The sequence below is a fragment of the Lampetra fluviatilis genome, chromosome 72 (genome assembly GCF_964198595.1).
Source record: "Lampetra fluviatilis chromosome 72, kcLamFluv1.1, whole genome shotgun sequence".
Classification (NCBI taxonomy): domain Eukaryota; kingdom Metazoa; phylum Chordata; class Hyperoartia; order Petromyzontiformes; family Petromyzontidae; genus Lampetra; species Lampetra fluviatilis.
This window is the reverse complement of record NC_136346.1, coordinates 3,342,106-3,355,973: the sequence shown is the minus strand read 5'-3', so window position 1 is coordinate 3,355,973 and position 13,868 is coordinate 3,342,106. Positions and strand designations below refer to the sequence as shown.

Genomic DNA, 13,868 nt, shown 5'->3' with positions numbered 1-13,868 from the left:
CACTGCTCTAACTACAACATTTTCTCATCTCAAACTACAAGTTCTCACATTAATGCTCAATCCCAAGAAATGTATGAAAACTCATCTCTTACACCTCTAACTGTGCTGTTGGGAACAGCCACTTAGCCTTGTTTTGGGCATTTGGACCTGGTCGCAATTGGAACAAATGCTAAATAGTCAATCAGGACTGATAACTCAATCACCAGAACATCATTTTTTTAGTTTTGCTATGAGAAGGATGTTTTGCTGGCATTGAATATATTTTTGTGTGTGTAGTTACATCAAAGTTAATAGAATGTATTGTGGCTCACACCTGTAATCTAACATTTGAGGCAATAGTTTGTTGATTATGCAGACACACGAATACCAAAACCAATTGGGCCATAAGATGGATAGGTGGAATTACAAGAAATTAGTCGAAGTCATCTACGTGGGCATTTGAGTGTCATCCCCTCGTGTCTGTGGATTTCCTTTGGGTACTCCCGTGTCCTTTGATGGGACTCATTTGCCCATTTCTAATCTATATCCATGTGGGAAATCTTTATCGAGAAATTAATTCCTCTGGAACTTCATTTTCAAATGCACTGTGGTTCTCGAGTAGTTTTTTTCTGGACTCTTAATTTTGCTCAAAATAAAATCTCTTCTATTAGTTTGCAAACTCTTTTGTCAATAACGCTGTCTTGATGGGATCCCTTTATCCTTCAGAATGCCTGTCTAAGCTTTATTACTCAGGTGGATAAGGCCTCACCCTGCAATTCAATTTAGTCGAGTATTTTGATGATTGCAGATGTTCAGGCATAATAGGAGTAGCTCCCTAACCAGTACTGTGAGCCTTGCCATCCCTCGGCACATACAGCCTCTGACACTGGTCGTTGTATACAACTTCTTACGTAGAGGTTTCTTAATCTTTACATCCAAGTAGTGTAGATATTTTAACGGCCAATATATGTCATTGTGTTTGATAACCGTCATTGTGTTTGATAACCGTTCCCACATGGATCGCGATCTCCACTGTGGTCATAATGTGTATTTTAAGGCTTTATTAATTAAAACTACTCCCACACACAGATGACATGTGGTTTCTCTCCCGTGTGTGTTTTCATGTGATTCTTCAGGGTTGTAGAGTGCCTAAAGTCCTTCTTACACGCAGAACACTTATATGGTTTCTCTCCCGAATGGGTCTTCATGTGACTCTTCAGGGATGTAGAGTGGATGAAGTCCTTCTCACACACAGAGCACTTGTATGCCCTCTCTCCCGTGTGGGTCAACATGTGACTCTTCAGGCCTGTACACTGCTTAAAGTCCTTCTCGCACAGAGAGCATTTGTGTGGTCTTTCTCCCGTGTGGGTCTTCATGTGACTTTTCAAGGCTGTGTATTGCTTAAATGCCTTCCCACACACAGAGCACTTGTGTGGCCTCTCTCCCGTGTGGGTCATCATGTGATTCTTCAGTTCTGACGGGCGAATAAACCCTTTCTGGCACACGGAGCACCTGTGGCGCCACTCTCCCGTATGGTTCCTCATGTGCCTCTTGAGCTGCACCGACTCCGTGAATCCCTTTCCGCACATTGAGCACTTGTGTGGGCTCTCGCCCGTGTGGATCATCATGTGACTCTTAATGGCTGATGGCCGACTAAATCCCTTTCCACACACGAGGCACTTGTGCACCTTCTCTCCGGTGTGCATAGTGGCGTGGTTCTGAAGTGTTGACAAGCGGCCGAATCCCTTTCCGCAGACGGGGCACTTGTGTGGCCTCTCTCCCGTGTGGGTCATCATGTGAGTCTTCAGTACAAATGAGCGACTAAACCCCTTCCCACACACGGAGCACCTATGGCTCCACTCTCCAGTGTGGTTCCTCATGTGGTCCTGGAGCTGCATTTCCTTTCTAAATTCCTTTCCACACAATGCACACTTGTGCGGGCAATCGCCCGAATGGATCACCACATGGCACTTCAAAGCAAATGGTCGACTGAATCCCTTTCCGCACACGGGGCATATGTGTGGTTTCTCCGTGGCGTGAATCGTGGCGTGGGTCGCAAGGGTTGATGAGCGATTGAATCCCTTCCCACACACAGAGCACCTGTACGGCTTCTCTCCGTTGTGGATGCTCATGTGATTCTTGAGATTTGATGCAGTAACAAAAGCATTCTCACACATGTAGCACTTGTACGGCTTCTCTCCCGTATGACTCATCATATGGTTCTTCAGATCCGATGGACGAACAAAGCTCTTGCTGCACACGGAGCATTTGTGTGGCCTCTCTCTGGTGCTTGTCGTCGGGGCATTTGCTTGGGAGTGTATCTCCAGGCCATCGTTCACAACTGTTCCTGTCACACAAACATTCCATTTTTTTTTTCATTGGCGTGAAATCATGAGACAAAGAAGCCATATCAATCCTATGAACATCAGCCTACAACATCTCAGTGCTCTAAACTCTTGAGCCACCCAGAAAGTTCCAGCAGAAACAGTTTAAACTATCTGAAAACATTTCTCCACGATTCACATACAGGGATCCTGCACGTGACAGCCTTGCCAGCTACACGTGCCAATAATGTATTATGGGGAAGGGTTAATTTTGAAATGTATAAACAATTATTAATGTCATTCTATAGCTAATATTTCCCAAGTAACATAATTTATTCATAATCAAAGTTTTTGGGTTTAGATCGCGTTATTTATAAATGTGTTGTAACCCTCCACCACCCGACACGGCCAATCAGTAAAAAAGTGTCACGTTGACAAAAGACAAATAGTTCACTGCTTTAGCCCACCGGTGTGTTGAAGCGTGAAACCACAACATTTACAATTTTTGAGTACCTTTCGCTGGTAATTGCATCCAGCATCATCGGGCAATTCTCCAGAATGGTGAGGCTCTGCTCTGGCTGCCAGTCTTAAATAGAGCAGCAGCAGGGTGACGTCATCATTAACTCCTTAACTCATCAGATGCAACGATTCGAGGCGGGGTTATTGTAATTATATACTAGATTAGTAATCAGGCAGTTGTTACGATGCGAGTTGTAGATTAGTAATCAGTTGTAATGTGTTTATTGTAATTATGCTGCGTTAGTAATCAGTTAGTGTTTGTTTCCCCTATAAGGAATTGTAATGTATCTTATATAATAATACGCTTCCAGGCCGCACTGAGCCTGTAGCTGTCTGAGCGATTAAAGTTATTTCTGTTTCTCTCAATTTCAATGGATTCTCTAATTAGTCTTTGCCAGTAGTAACTAGTTTTACACAACACTTCAACGTTATCAAAATCAATTGAGTGTCCCTGTTGGCAAGCATGTTCTGCCATTGCCGACAGTTATGTTTGCAATAGTTTAATATTTCTCTGGTGTTCTTTTAGTCTTACACTAATGTTACACCCCGTCTGTCCAATATAGCATCTGCCACATAAACAATCCGATATACACCTTCTGTTGATAATTTAGGTAATTCGTCTTTAGTGCAAGTTACTAGTTTTAGAATTTTGTGTACTGTACCAAATCTTACTATAATGTTTTGCTTTTGCAAAACACGGGCTAATGTGTCAGGTACTCCTGAGATATATGGTATTTTAATTGTTTTAACAATCGGATCGCTTTCAGCAGTGTTGCTTTGCGATCGTGATTTGGCATTTAGTGCTCTGTTCAGTTAATGATGACGTCACCCTGCTGCTGCTCTATTTAAGACTGGGAGCCAGAGCAGAGCCTCACCATTCTGGCGAACTGCCCGATGATGCTGGACGCAATTACCAGCAAAACGTCGCACTCAAAAATTGTAAATGTTGTGGTTTCACGCTTCAACACACCGGTGGGCTAAAGCAGTGAACTATTTGTCTTTTGTCAACGTGACACTTTTTTACTGATTGGCCATGTCGGGTGGTGGAGGGTTACGACACATTTATAAATATCGCGATCTAAACCCAAAAACGTTGATTATGAATAATATTGGTCGCGAAAGCCTACGTGTTAAACATAATTTATGGTTAATGCTTTAAAATTAAAATATACAAGGTCAATTGTACACCTGAGAATTACATCAATGTACAATCATTGTAGTATCTGTAATATTTCTGCATTGGCTCATTTTGTCCTATTAAGAAACGTTGTGATCAGACTTTTTTTCCCATATACATTTTTTTGGGAATTATCTTGGATTACTACAAACTCCGTCATGAAAATGAAACAACCTGTGTACGTATATCAACAGTTATCAGAGTACATAAAACTAATTATAAGAATATGATATCGCTGGTACCTTATTTTGACAAGCTGATAACAGTTATATTTTTAAAAATGTTGCTACCAGATGGCAGCAGACGATTGTGTGCACCCGAAACACAAAAAGCTACATTTAGTCATCTGAAATACAGGCAGAGCTGGCTTAGCGCAATGCCGTAGAACGCCAATCCGTGATAGTGCTCTACAAAGGAAGCGCTTACAAGTGAGACCACCTGGCACTGGCTGAGGTCACGTACCACTGCCACGATTCACTTAGCCAAAAAAAGAGAGCGACATACACCGAGAGAACCAGACCCCACCCCTGGTAATTAGATTATCACATAAGGTACTCAGAATACCATGAACAAATATAGATATCGATTTTGTTTTCTTTCAACGTGAGCCAGGTGAGAACTCAGGCTCCACCTAAAAGAAACCTCACTACAAACATTTAGACTGAGGGCATCACTCAGATTACAGAGGTCATGGAGCTCCAACCTCATTTCCCACTACTGCCTTGTAAGAGGAGTACGGTAGAATGCACTCGTCAGTACAGTGCATAACACTTACTGTTATTAGAACAAATTATTGTATTCATGAACCGTTTATCATCTCCGTTATTATTAGCACTATTACCGATGAAGCCCTCATATTGCTCCTAGGAAAGAAATAACGCCGTCGGGAATGGATCCCCATATATGCAGTGGTATAATGACCCCTCTTAGCGTGGATTCGATTTGCGCTCACTTCTTCAGGAACGTATCTCGAGCACTAAGCGAGGTCTTCCTGCATCAGGCCTATCCACAAGACATTGCTGGGTATTGAGAATAGACGGAACCAGCTGTGAAAGGGTTAGCAGACCTCCCTCCTCATAATGACCCATACAAATGGAGCTCCCTTTATCAATGACGTCCTCCAAAGGCACCTCCATCTCCAGCATGTCGACAGTTTGGGGAGGCCTCCGTGCTAGACATCAATGACCAAGACACACGGACCTCCCTCCTACCCTCCCTCCTTACCTTCGTCGTCCACCTCCACTTCGATCTCCGCTATGCCTGATGATGCTGCACAGTCTCCCCGTGAGGCCCGTGACTCTCCAGGTTTCACAGATGAACCATTGCCAACCAGCAGATCTTTAAGGTCGACCTCCACAATGTGCAGGTCCTGTCGTTCAATCTGCCGCTTCTCTCGTTTGATGTGAAGTTCTTGGCCATTGGTGCTTGAGTTCTCCTGTTTGATGTCCAGACTCCTCCCATCAGCCTGAATATTCTCCTCTTTAATGAGAATGTCTGCTACTTTACCTGAGAGATGAAATATGACAGGTGAACAATGAACAGATATACAAGCATGGACTCCGGCTGCATGTTAAACAATCATCTTGTCCATAAAACAATCATCTTGCACGTACAACAATCTTCACTCACCTGTTTATGATCCTCCCTTAAAACAACCCCCATCTTTTCTCATTAGCCCATACTGCTACTGATACTCCCTGCCCCCACCCCCCAGCTATGACCAGGCCTACCGCTACCCCTATCAATACCCCTATCACTACCCCCAGCCCTATTACTACACCTACGCTTATCACTACCCCTATCACTACCCCAACCGCTATCACTACCCCAACCCATACACTACCACTATCACTACCTCTACTCCTATCACTACTCCTATCACCACCATATCACCACCATATCACCACCATATCACCACCATATCACCACCACTTTCACTACACCTATCACTACCCCTCCTTAACCACTCCCACGTGTTCTGTCACCAAAACAACACAACTACTTAAAAAACCCCACTCCTCATCTCAGCCACTATCATCACAATTTTATAATTGTTATAAAGCGCCTTGGACTAAGACGCTAAATTAATCTATGTAAGATTAGATGATGCATCTTCACCATGAAAACACAGTGACGCATCATCATCCGTGGTCAATCCACTCTTGGATGAAGGCCTCCCCAAGCCGCCACCATATCTCATGATCCTGCAATGTCAGAATCAGAATCTGTATTTAGACTGGAGGAGGAATCCGATGAGCCATTAAGCTCTTTTTTCACCGATGTCCAATAGGGGCACTGGGTCAAAAAGTTACAACAACAATACAAAAAATATATAGTAGTGCAAAGTATAGGAAAGGTAAGCAAATCACAAAAAAAAACAAATAAAATAAAAAGAGCCAAAAGAGGTTTTGAGTTAGATCGCGTAAATATAAATGTGTCGTTAAACCTACCATGACCCAACACAGCCACTCAGTAAGGTTTGTCATGTAAACAAAACATAGCGATTAGTTACTAGTTCAGCAAACCGGTCTGCTGGAGAGTAAACCCACTACAACATTTATAATTAAAGTACCGTGACGTGTCGCCAGTAATGACAACAAGTTAGCCTGATCAGGCGACAGCCAGAGTTATGGAGAAATTCTCGTCCTGTTTCTGTCCTAAATAGAGGGATAAATGTGAAGTCGTAACTCCCGAACTAATCAAGTGCGCAGACCAGGGGGGCGGGGGTTCATATATGCATAGACATGCATGGGTAGCTATTACCGATTGAGTTATTCATATGGTAATCAATATACATAATGTGCATGCAGAACACGTATGCGTGATGCACATACATTATGCGTGCACATTATGAATGCATACCATGCATGCACATCCTGACGTTTTTGGGTGCAAGAAATCACAATATCTGTTATTGGCTGCTCGCAGTTAATCACCATCGACGTATGATGACCTGTATAAGCATGCAGTTAAACATTGTATTCCTGTTGATTTCATAATACGTCCTTTTTAGTTCCTTGCAGAACAAGTTACTACTGGCCAAGACAAATTTAGAGAGATAAAATTTGTTACCGTTTTCATAACTACAGCCTTTTTGCTACTTGGAAGCGTATTATCAAGTAATAATACAAAGTTTAACTGCATACCAGGTCACCATACGTCGATGGTGATTAACTGTGAGCAGCCAAGAAGGTATTGATTTCTTGCACCCAAAAACGGCAGGATGTGCATGCATGATGTGCATGCATAATGTGCGTGCATTACGCATACGCGTTGCGCATGCAGATTACATATGTTGATTAGCCTCTGAATAACCCAACCAGTGATAGATAAATATTTATATGCATGCATTAACCACCCCCCACCTCTGGCCTTCGCACCTTATTAGCTCACAAGTAACGACATCACATTTAGCATCTATATTTCAGACAGAAACAGGAGCATGATTTCTCCACAACTATGGATGTCGCCTCATTAGGCTTGTTGTAATTACCGGTGAAAAATCACGGTACTCGAATTGTAAATGTTTTAGTGGGTTTACTCTCCAACACTGGACTAGTAACGAATTGAAACGTTATATTGACGTGGCAAACCTTACTAAATGGCTGTGTTGGGTGGTGGCGGGTTTAACAACACATTTATATTCACGCAATCTAACCAACAAACCTTTTTGTGGATATTATTGGTTGTGAAAGCCTACGTGTTATACCAAAATAAAAAAACACTTTTTATTTTAGGTTTATAAAAATAATAGCTTATTTTTCAGAAGAGACCTGACCACAAGTGATAGCTCAACGAAGTGGCTTATCATGTAGAAATGTATACTCTACACGTGTGTTTCTTAATGTATATAAACCTAAAATAAAAATAAACTTTTTATTTTAGGTTTATAAAAATAATAGCTTATTTTTCAGAAGAGACCTGACCACAAGTGATAGCTCAACGAAGTGGCTTATCATGTAGAAATGTATACTCTACACGTGTGTTTCTTAATGTATATAAACCTAAAATAAACTTTTTATTTTAGGTTTATAAAAATAATAGCTTATTTTTCAGAAGAGACCTGACCACAAGTGATAGCTCAACGAAGTGGCGTATCATGTAGAAATGTATACTTTACACGTGTGTTTCTTAATGTGGAAGGAAAAACCAGAGAACCCGGAGAAAATATCCACGTGACCACGGGGAGTGAGAGAGAGACATGCAAACTCCAAATATACAGCAGGTGTCAGGGTCAGGATCGTACCCCCAACCTCCTGCATACCAGGAGAGGAAAATAATATCTCGCCACCGTGATGTAATAATCCACCCGGCACCTACACACGAGCTGATTTCATCGCTCCTTTTCCACGCTCTACTCTCAAGCGTATTCCCTCCTTCGCGCTGCCATTGTGACGTTAGTCTTGACCACAGGCCTTCATCCCTTCTAGTTACCCGTCCTGCCCTAAATCCACTTGCTTTTCTGAACTCTCGTTCATTCTCTCACCATTGAATGGAACAACAACGGTGCACAAAAGCATTGCAGATACGCTTGCTTTGAACTTTATTGAGAGACAACGGAGTCTCACATAGCTCTTATTAACCCTTCCCGTTCCGATGACATGCGTGTACGTACGTCTACGTCATCGAAATGAAACCGGAATAAAATCTAAGATAAAATAACTTTATCGGTGGGGGGGGCATGTGGCACAGTTTGGCACCAGCTATCGTAGAGTATGGTGGTTGTGTCGCTACGTTTTTCTGCGGTGTTGAGTAACAACGTCTTTAGAAACAATGGTGCTGCTTACTGTGCCTCTCTGAATCAAATTAATGCCGAGCCGCTTGGGAATTCCGAGATTCAGAGGTGAACGGGACACCCACCCTGCAACTTGCAGATGTCTCGGAACGGGAAAGGGTTCAGATGAACATTGCATTACAACTGTCAACAATTGGTTCAGGTCATCACCAGTCGCCGCTGGGGAGAAAACTCTAACCGTGATTGTTGTCTTGAGTCTCCACTTTCACTGGCAGCCAGATCGTACTGCCAGAATTCTCATCGTCCCGCTTAGCAAACGGATCCATGAGCACGGAAGGGGCCAACCTCCTCGAGTCTGTCCCAAGGAAGACGCAGCAGAGGGAGAGACTCAAGCTGCTGCTGCTCACCGAGAGTTTGCAGAGTGAGGGAAGCAACAGCAAATCACATTTGTAATGCACACACAACGTAGCACACATCTCTGAGTGCAGAATTATAAACTATTTTAATTTTATACTCTTTGGTTTTTTCGGAAAAGTCACGTATGTTAAAAAAGAAAACAAATAAATTAAATCACGACGTTTCGGAGGCAACACAAGCCTCCGTCTTCAGGTGGAACCGTCACAGCAAAATCACTGCATCAAGTTGAAGACGGAGGCTTGTGTTGCCTCCGAAACGTCGTGATTTAATTTTTATTTTTAACCTACGTGACTTTACCGAAAAAACCAAAGAGTATGTATCATTGCAGTCACGTAAGCTTCAAATCTAGAATTATTATAATTTTGTTCAACACGTAGGCTTTCGCGACCAATTTCATCCATAAGAGGTTTTTTTGGGTTAGATCGCGTAAATATATAAATGTGTCGTTAAAACCCGCCACCACCCGACACAGCCAACTAGTAAGGGTTGTCACGTAAACAGAACGTGCCAATTCGTCACGAGTACAGCACACCGGTGTGTTGGAGAGCCACGCCACAACATTTACAATCTGAGTACGACGTTTCGCCAGTAATTACAACTAGCTTCATCATGCGACAGACAGATTTGTGGAGAAGTCTTACTGTTTCGTTCCTTTATATAGAGGCGTAGATGTGGTGACCACGCTTCTGCGCTCTTGCGCAAAGTGGGGAAGGGGGGGGATTAATGAGTCAACATACATTATGCATGTGCATTATGCGAGCCCTTTGATCTTGTCCTTCCTGACTATTATGTATTAAAATAGCCGTACGAATGGCAATCCCTATAGAAGCATGGTGCCCTTAATAGGCATGCATTTAAATAATGTATTATTTGATGATTTTAGCAGGTAAGAACCACGGAGATATTTTTCAGAAGTGACCTAGCCACACGTCAATGACAGCTCAACAAAGTGGCTTCTCATCACGTGTAAATTTATCGCGATGACCATGCAGAAGAGTCACCGCAACACCCCGTCATGTGCCTGTGTCCTCCATACAAACACATTCCTGCGGAGGGTTCTGATAGGAACGTTGGGTTGCTCTGTCAATGGCCAGGGTCAACGGCGGCGTGGTGTATTCCGCAAATATGCCCGACTGTGAGGGCGGGCACAAGCCGGCGTGAGTAGGTTAAACGTTGAGTTTTATAAGGGCACCACGGGGTGACCAGCCCCTTCCCACCCAGCCCCACCCCTCCCACCCCCCCCACCCAGCCCCTCCCCACCCAGCCCCTCCCCACCCAGCCCCTCCCCACCCTCCCCATCCAGCCCCTCCCTACCCTCCCCACCCAGCCCCTCCCTGCACGACGGACACAATAATCCCCTGTGGGCTGGTGTAACCAGGAGGTTCCTACCAGTATAATAAAATCTCTATTTAGACTGGAAGAGGAATGCGATGAGATATATATATTCACAGATGTCCAGTAGGGGGCACCGGGTCAGAACGTTACAACCAACAATACACAAAAATCTAGCAAAGGAAAACAAATCACTAAACATCATTAAATATGATACTATAATTGTTTTTTTTACCCTTTTATCTGGCAACAAAACTTACACATTTTTTACAAGGAGTCATGTTTGCATTGACCACAATACCTACGGTCGGAATGCAAACAAAAAACACAACTCTGATAATGTATGCACTCCTAGCAATTGATTGGTCCACACCCGAGACAGCTTTTCTTAGAGCCTAGTCTCACATGGTGTTGGACCAGATCAGATAACGCCAAAAGGCTCACAACTCAGACAATGCACCATCAGAGTATGAGAGCTTGGGGTAAGCATGTACACCATTGGAACCTTTGCCAGGAGCAAAACATAATTGTTTTTATTACCCTTTTATCTGGCAACAAAACTGACACCTTTAAAAAAAAAAACAATTATCATATTTTGCTCCTGGCAAAGGAGGTTCCAATGGTGTAAATCATTACATATCTAAAACTATAACTAAACATTTATTTTTACTGGGAATGATTAGCTTTTTTTCAGAAGCGACCTGGCTATCACAAACGACAGCTCAGCGAAGTGGCTGATACCATCATCATCGCGTGGACATTGATACACGATGTCGATTTTTTTACGTGGAGAGAAAAGCCACGGTCAGAGTTAGACGCACCGCAACCTCCACCACATGTATAGCAGGCGTCAGGGTAAGGATCGAACCCCTACGAACCTCCTGTATACTGGGCGAGGTAGTTAACATCTCCCAGCCCTTTAGATTAGAGTATTTGGCTTCTGCTATAAATGTCCACGCGTGTGGGCAGGTCGCGTCCGACAAAGAACTTCACAGCTCAGTGGGCGGATGTGGGCCCCTTACCTGGTAAAATAAAATAATTGTTTAGTTTTAGTTTCGGTATTGATGAGTATGAGTCTCTACGGGTTTCTGTGGGTCTCTGTGGTTAAATACGAGTTTGTATCTCTATGGTTCATAAGTTGAAGAATCTACTTGTGGCTGCTCCACATTTCCACGTGATAATCCATTTCGCCGAGTGATCATCAGTGGGACTTACCTGGAAAGATAACAAAAATAATCGTCTCGTTTAAGGGGCAGCAGCAGCAGAGAGGCAGCCCGGCCTCTTGCGCTCCACAACGAGAACCCCAGCCCGGAGCATCGGGAAGGGGAGGAGCAGCAGGGGAAGAAGCAGGAGGGAGCAGGGAAAGGAGCAGCAGGGGAAGACGCAGCAGTAGCAGCAGCAGGGGGGGAGGCAGGGAAAGGAGCAACAGGAAGTACAGGAGTGGCAGCAGGGCAGGGAGCGGCAAGAGGAGTAGAGAGGATTGAGGAGCAGCAGGAGCAGGTCGAGCAGCAGCAGCGACAGCCTCTGGCGCTCCCCGGGTGGAGAGGCCGAGACGAGGAGGGAGGTGGCGATGTGCGGAGCCCGCGCTGGGGGGCTGGGGGGGAACCTCCGTGCGGGAGGAGACGGAGCGGGCACGGGGGGCGGAGTAGGGGCCCGGAACCAGCATAGTGGAGAGCAAGGGGGGGGGGCATCCACAGGAAGCACGGCGCGGGGAAGAGGAGATGGGGGACGAGAGATGTCACTTAAAGCGCAGACCTCGCCTGGGGTATATAGGAAAATCTGCGTGTGTGTGTGTATGTATTCGTGTGTGTATGTATTCGTGTGTGCGTCCGTGTGTGTGTATCCGTGTGTGTATGTATCCGTGTTGTGTATGTATCCGTGTGTGTGTATGTATTCGTGTGTGCGTCCGTGTGTGTGTGTATCCGTGTGTGTATGTATCCGTGTTGTGTATGTATCCGTGTGTGTTTGTGTGTGTAACCGTGTGTTTTGTATGTATCCGTGTGTGTATGTATCCATGTGTGGGTGTATGTATCCGTGTGTGTATGTATCAGTGTGTGTGTGTATGTATCCGTGTTGTGTATGTATCCGTGTGTGTGTATGTATCCGTGTGTGTATGTATCCGTGTGTGTATGTATCCGTGGTTGTGTATGTATCCGTGTGTGTGTGTGTGGGGCTGGGGTCATGTAGCCCGCATGCCCAGCACCGCATGTCGACACAGCTTTTGTTTGGCCGGATAGAGGGGGCTGAACGGGCGCGTTACAGTCTAGAGAGGAGATGGAGTGATTTGGGTGAGGACGTCGAGCTGAGTGGACCTGCCGGTGACCGGTACGAGCGGTGTCAAGATCGTGAAGGACACTACTGGGCAGTTGGAGGCATTCGCCCTCCAGCAACGGAGGGCAGAGGAGTGACGCTCACAACAACGAGCGGAGCGCCGGGCGACTAAAACACAGCAAGTTGGCACAGTAGGCGGCACAGGTGGTGCATCAGCCAGTCATCTCAGTCAGTCGACCCGTGGCACCTGGGCCTGCCCCGTGGCACCTGGGTCTGCCCCGTGACCTCCTGCCAGCTGGCGTTCGGCACTGGAGGTGGCCTTAACGTGCATGTAGCCTGGCACAAGCGCCGTGGTGACGTCAACGCCACTTCGTGGCAAAAGGTTGTTTATTGTTGTTATGTCTATTCCAACAGGAGGACGATGCAATATCCGACTGTGGGCCCCCTCTTCTCGCGACTCACTTTTACTGAAATAGCTAGGGATGTTTCTGTAACCCGTATGTATGTTTATTAATACATATTTTTGTTGTACTGTGTATTAGGTTTAGAGGAAAACAGTCTCACATTGTCTCGGCCTCGCTGTGCGCTGCGTTGCACCGCTAGCTGAGTAGTTAACCTCGTGTCCAATAAACCCTCAGAGCCAGGATGAACGTCCGACTCCAAACGTCATTTATTGAATTTAACGAGGTAAAACTGGTAATAAAACAGCACAGATACAGCATCTGTTAATACCCGGAAACACCAACACAATGAATGAACACCACAGCATCATAACATTGTCTTAGATAACATGATTCTAAACAATAGATCCTGGATGGACCAGGTCCCTACATTACCACTGAATAACTATACAAGAGCATAAGCTGCTGTGTTACATAAAGGCACATCGTGTATTCATCACACTGCACCCCAAATGTACAGTATTACACGTAACACTAAATTGTGGATGAGATATTTCGTCGTCCTTGCTCTCAGGATCGCAATATAGTTACTTGGGTACAAGTTTGACTCGACTTATTAAATTACAAGTAACATTCATAATAATGAAAGTAGCAGGCTTCGTTGTTAACTAGGCCTCGTATTTATCATAACAATTTAACATCATCATAAAGGC

The 13,868-nt window shown here is 44.6% G+C and overlaps 1 protein-coding gene across 1 annotated transcript; it reads right to left on the bottom strand.

Annotated features, from left to right (window-relative positions):
• Window positions 1-247: 247 nt before the first annotated feature.
• Window positions 248-9,862, bottom strand: LOC144953100 (uncharacterized). Its single transcript, XM_078883633.1, has 4 exons — window positions 9,793-9,862; window positions 8,973-9,089; window positions 5,224-5,505; window positions 248-2,326 (listed from the first exon to the last, which is right to left on the bottom strand). Exons 2-4 carry the CDS (start codon window positions 9,058-9,060, stop codon window positions 1,053-1,055), a joined length of 1,644 nt encoding a protein of 547 aa, XP_078739759.1. The 5' UTR covers window positions 9,061-9,089; window positions 9,793-9,862; the 3' UTR covers window positions 248-1,052.
• Between the last annotated feature and the right edge of the window lie 4,006 nt (window positions 9,863-13,868).

What these genes read in the sequence shown, in the direction of transcription:
- LOC144953100 (XM_078883633.1), bottom strand. Translation starts at nt 9,060, where the DNA reads ATGGATCCGTTTGCTAAGCGGGACGATGAGAATTCTGGCAGTACGATC. An exon ending in GACTCAAGACAACAATCACG is followed by an intron (nt 5,506 to 8,972) that starts GTTAGAGTTTTC and finishes TTCATCTCTCAG; the next exon opens with GTAAAGTAGCAGACATTCTC. An exon ending in AGTGGAGGTGGACGACGAAG is followed by an intron (nt 2,327 to 5,223) that starts GTAAGGAGGGAG and finishes TTTGTGTGACAG; the next exon opens with GAACAGTTGTGAACGATGGC.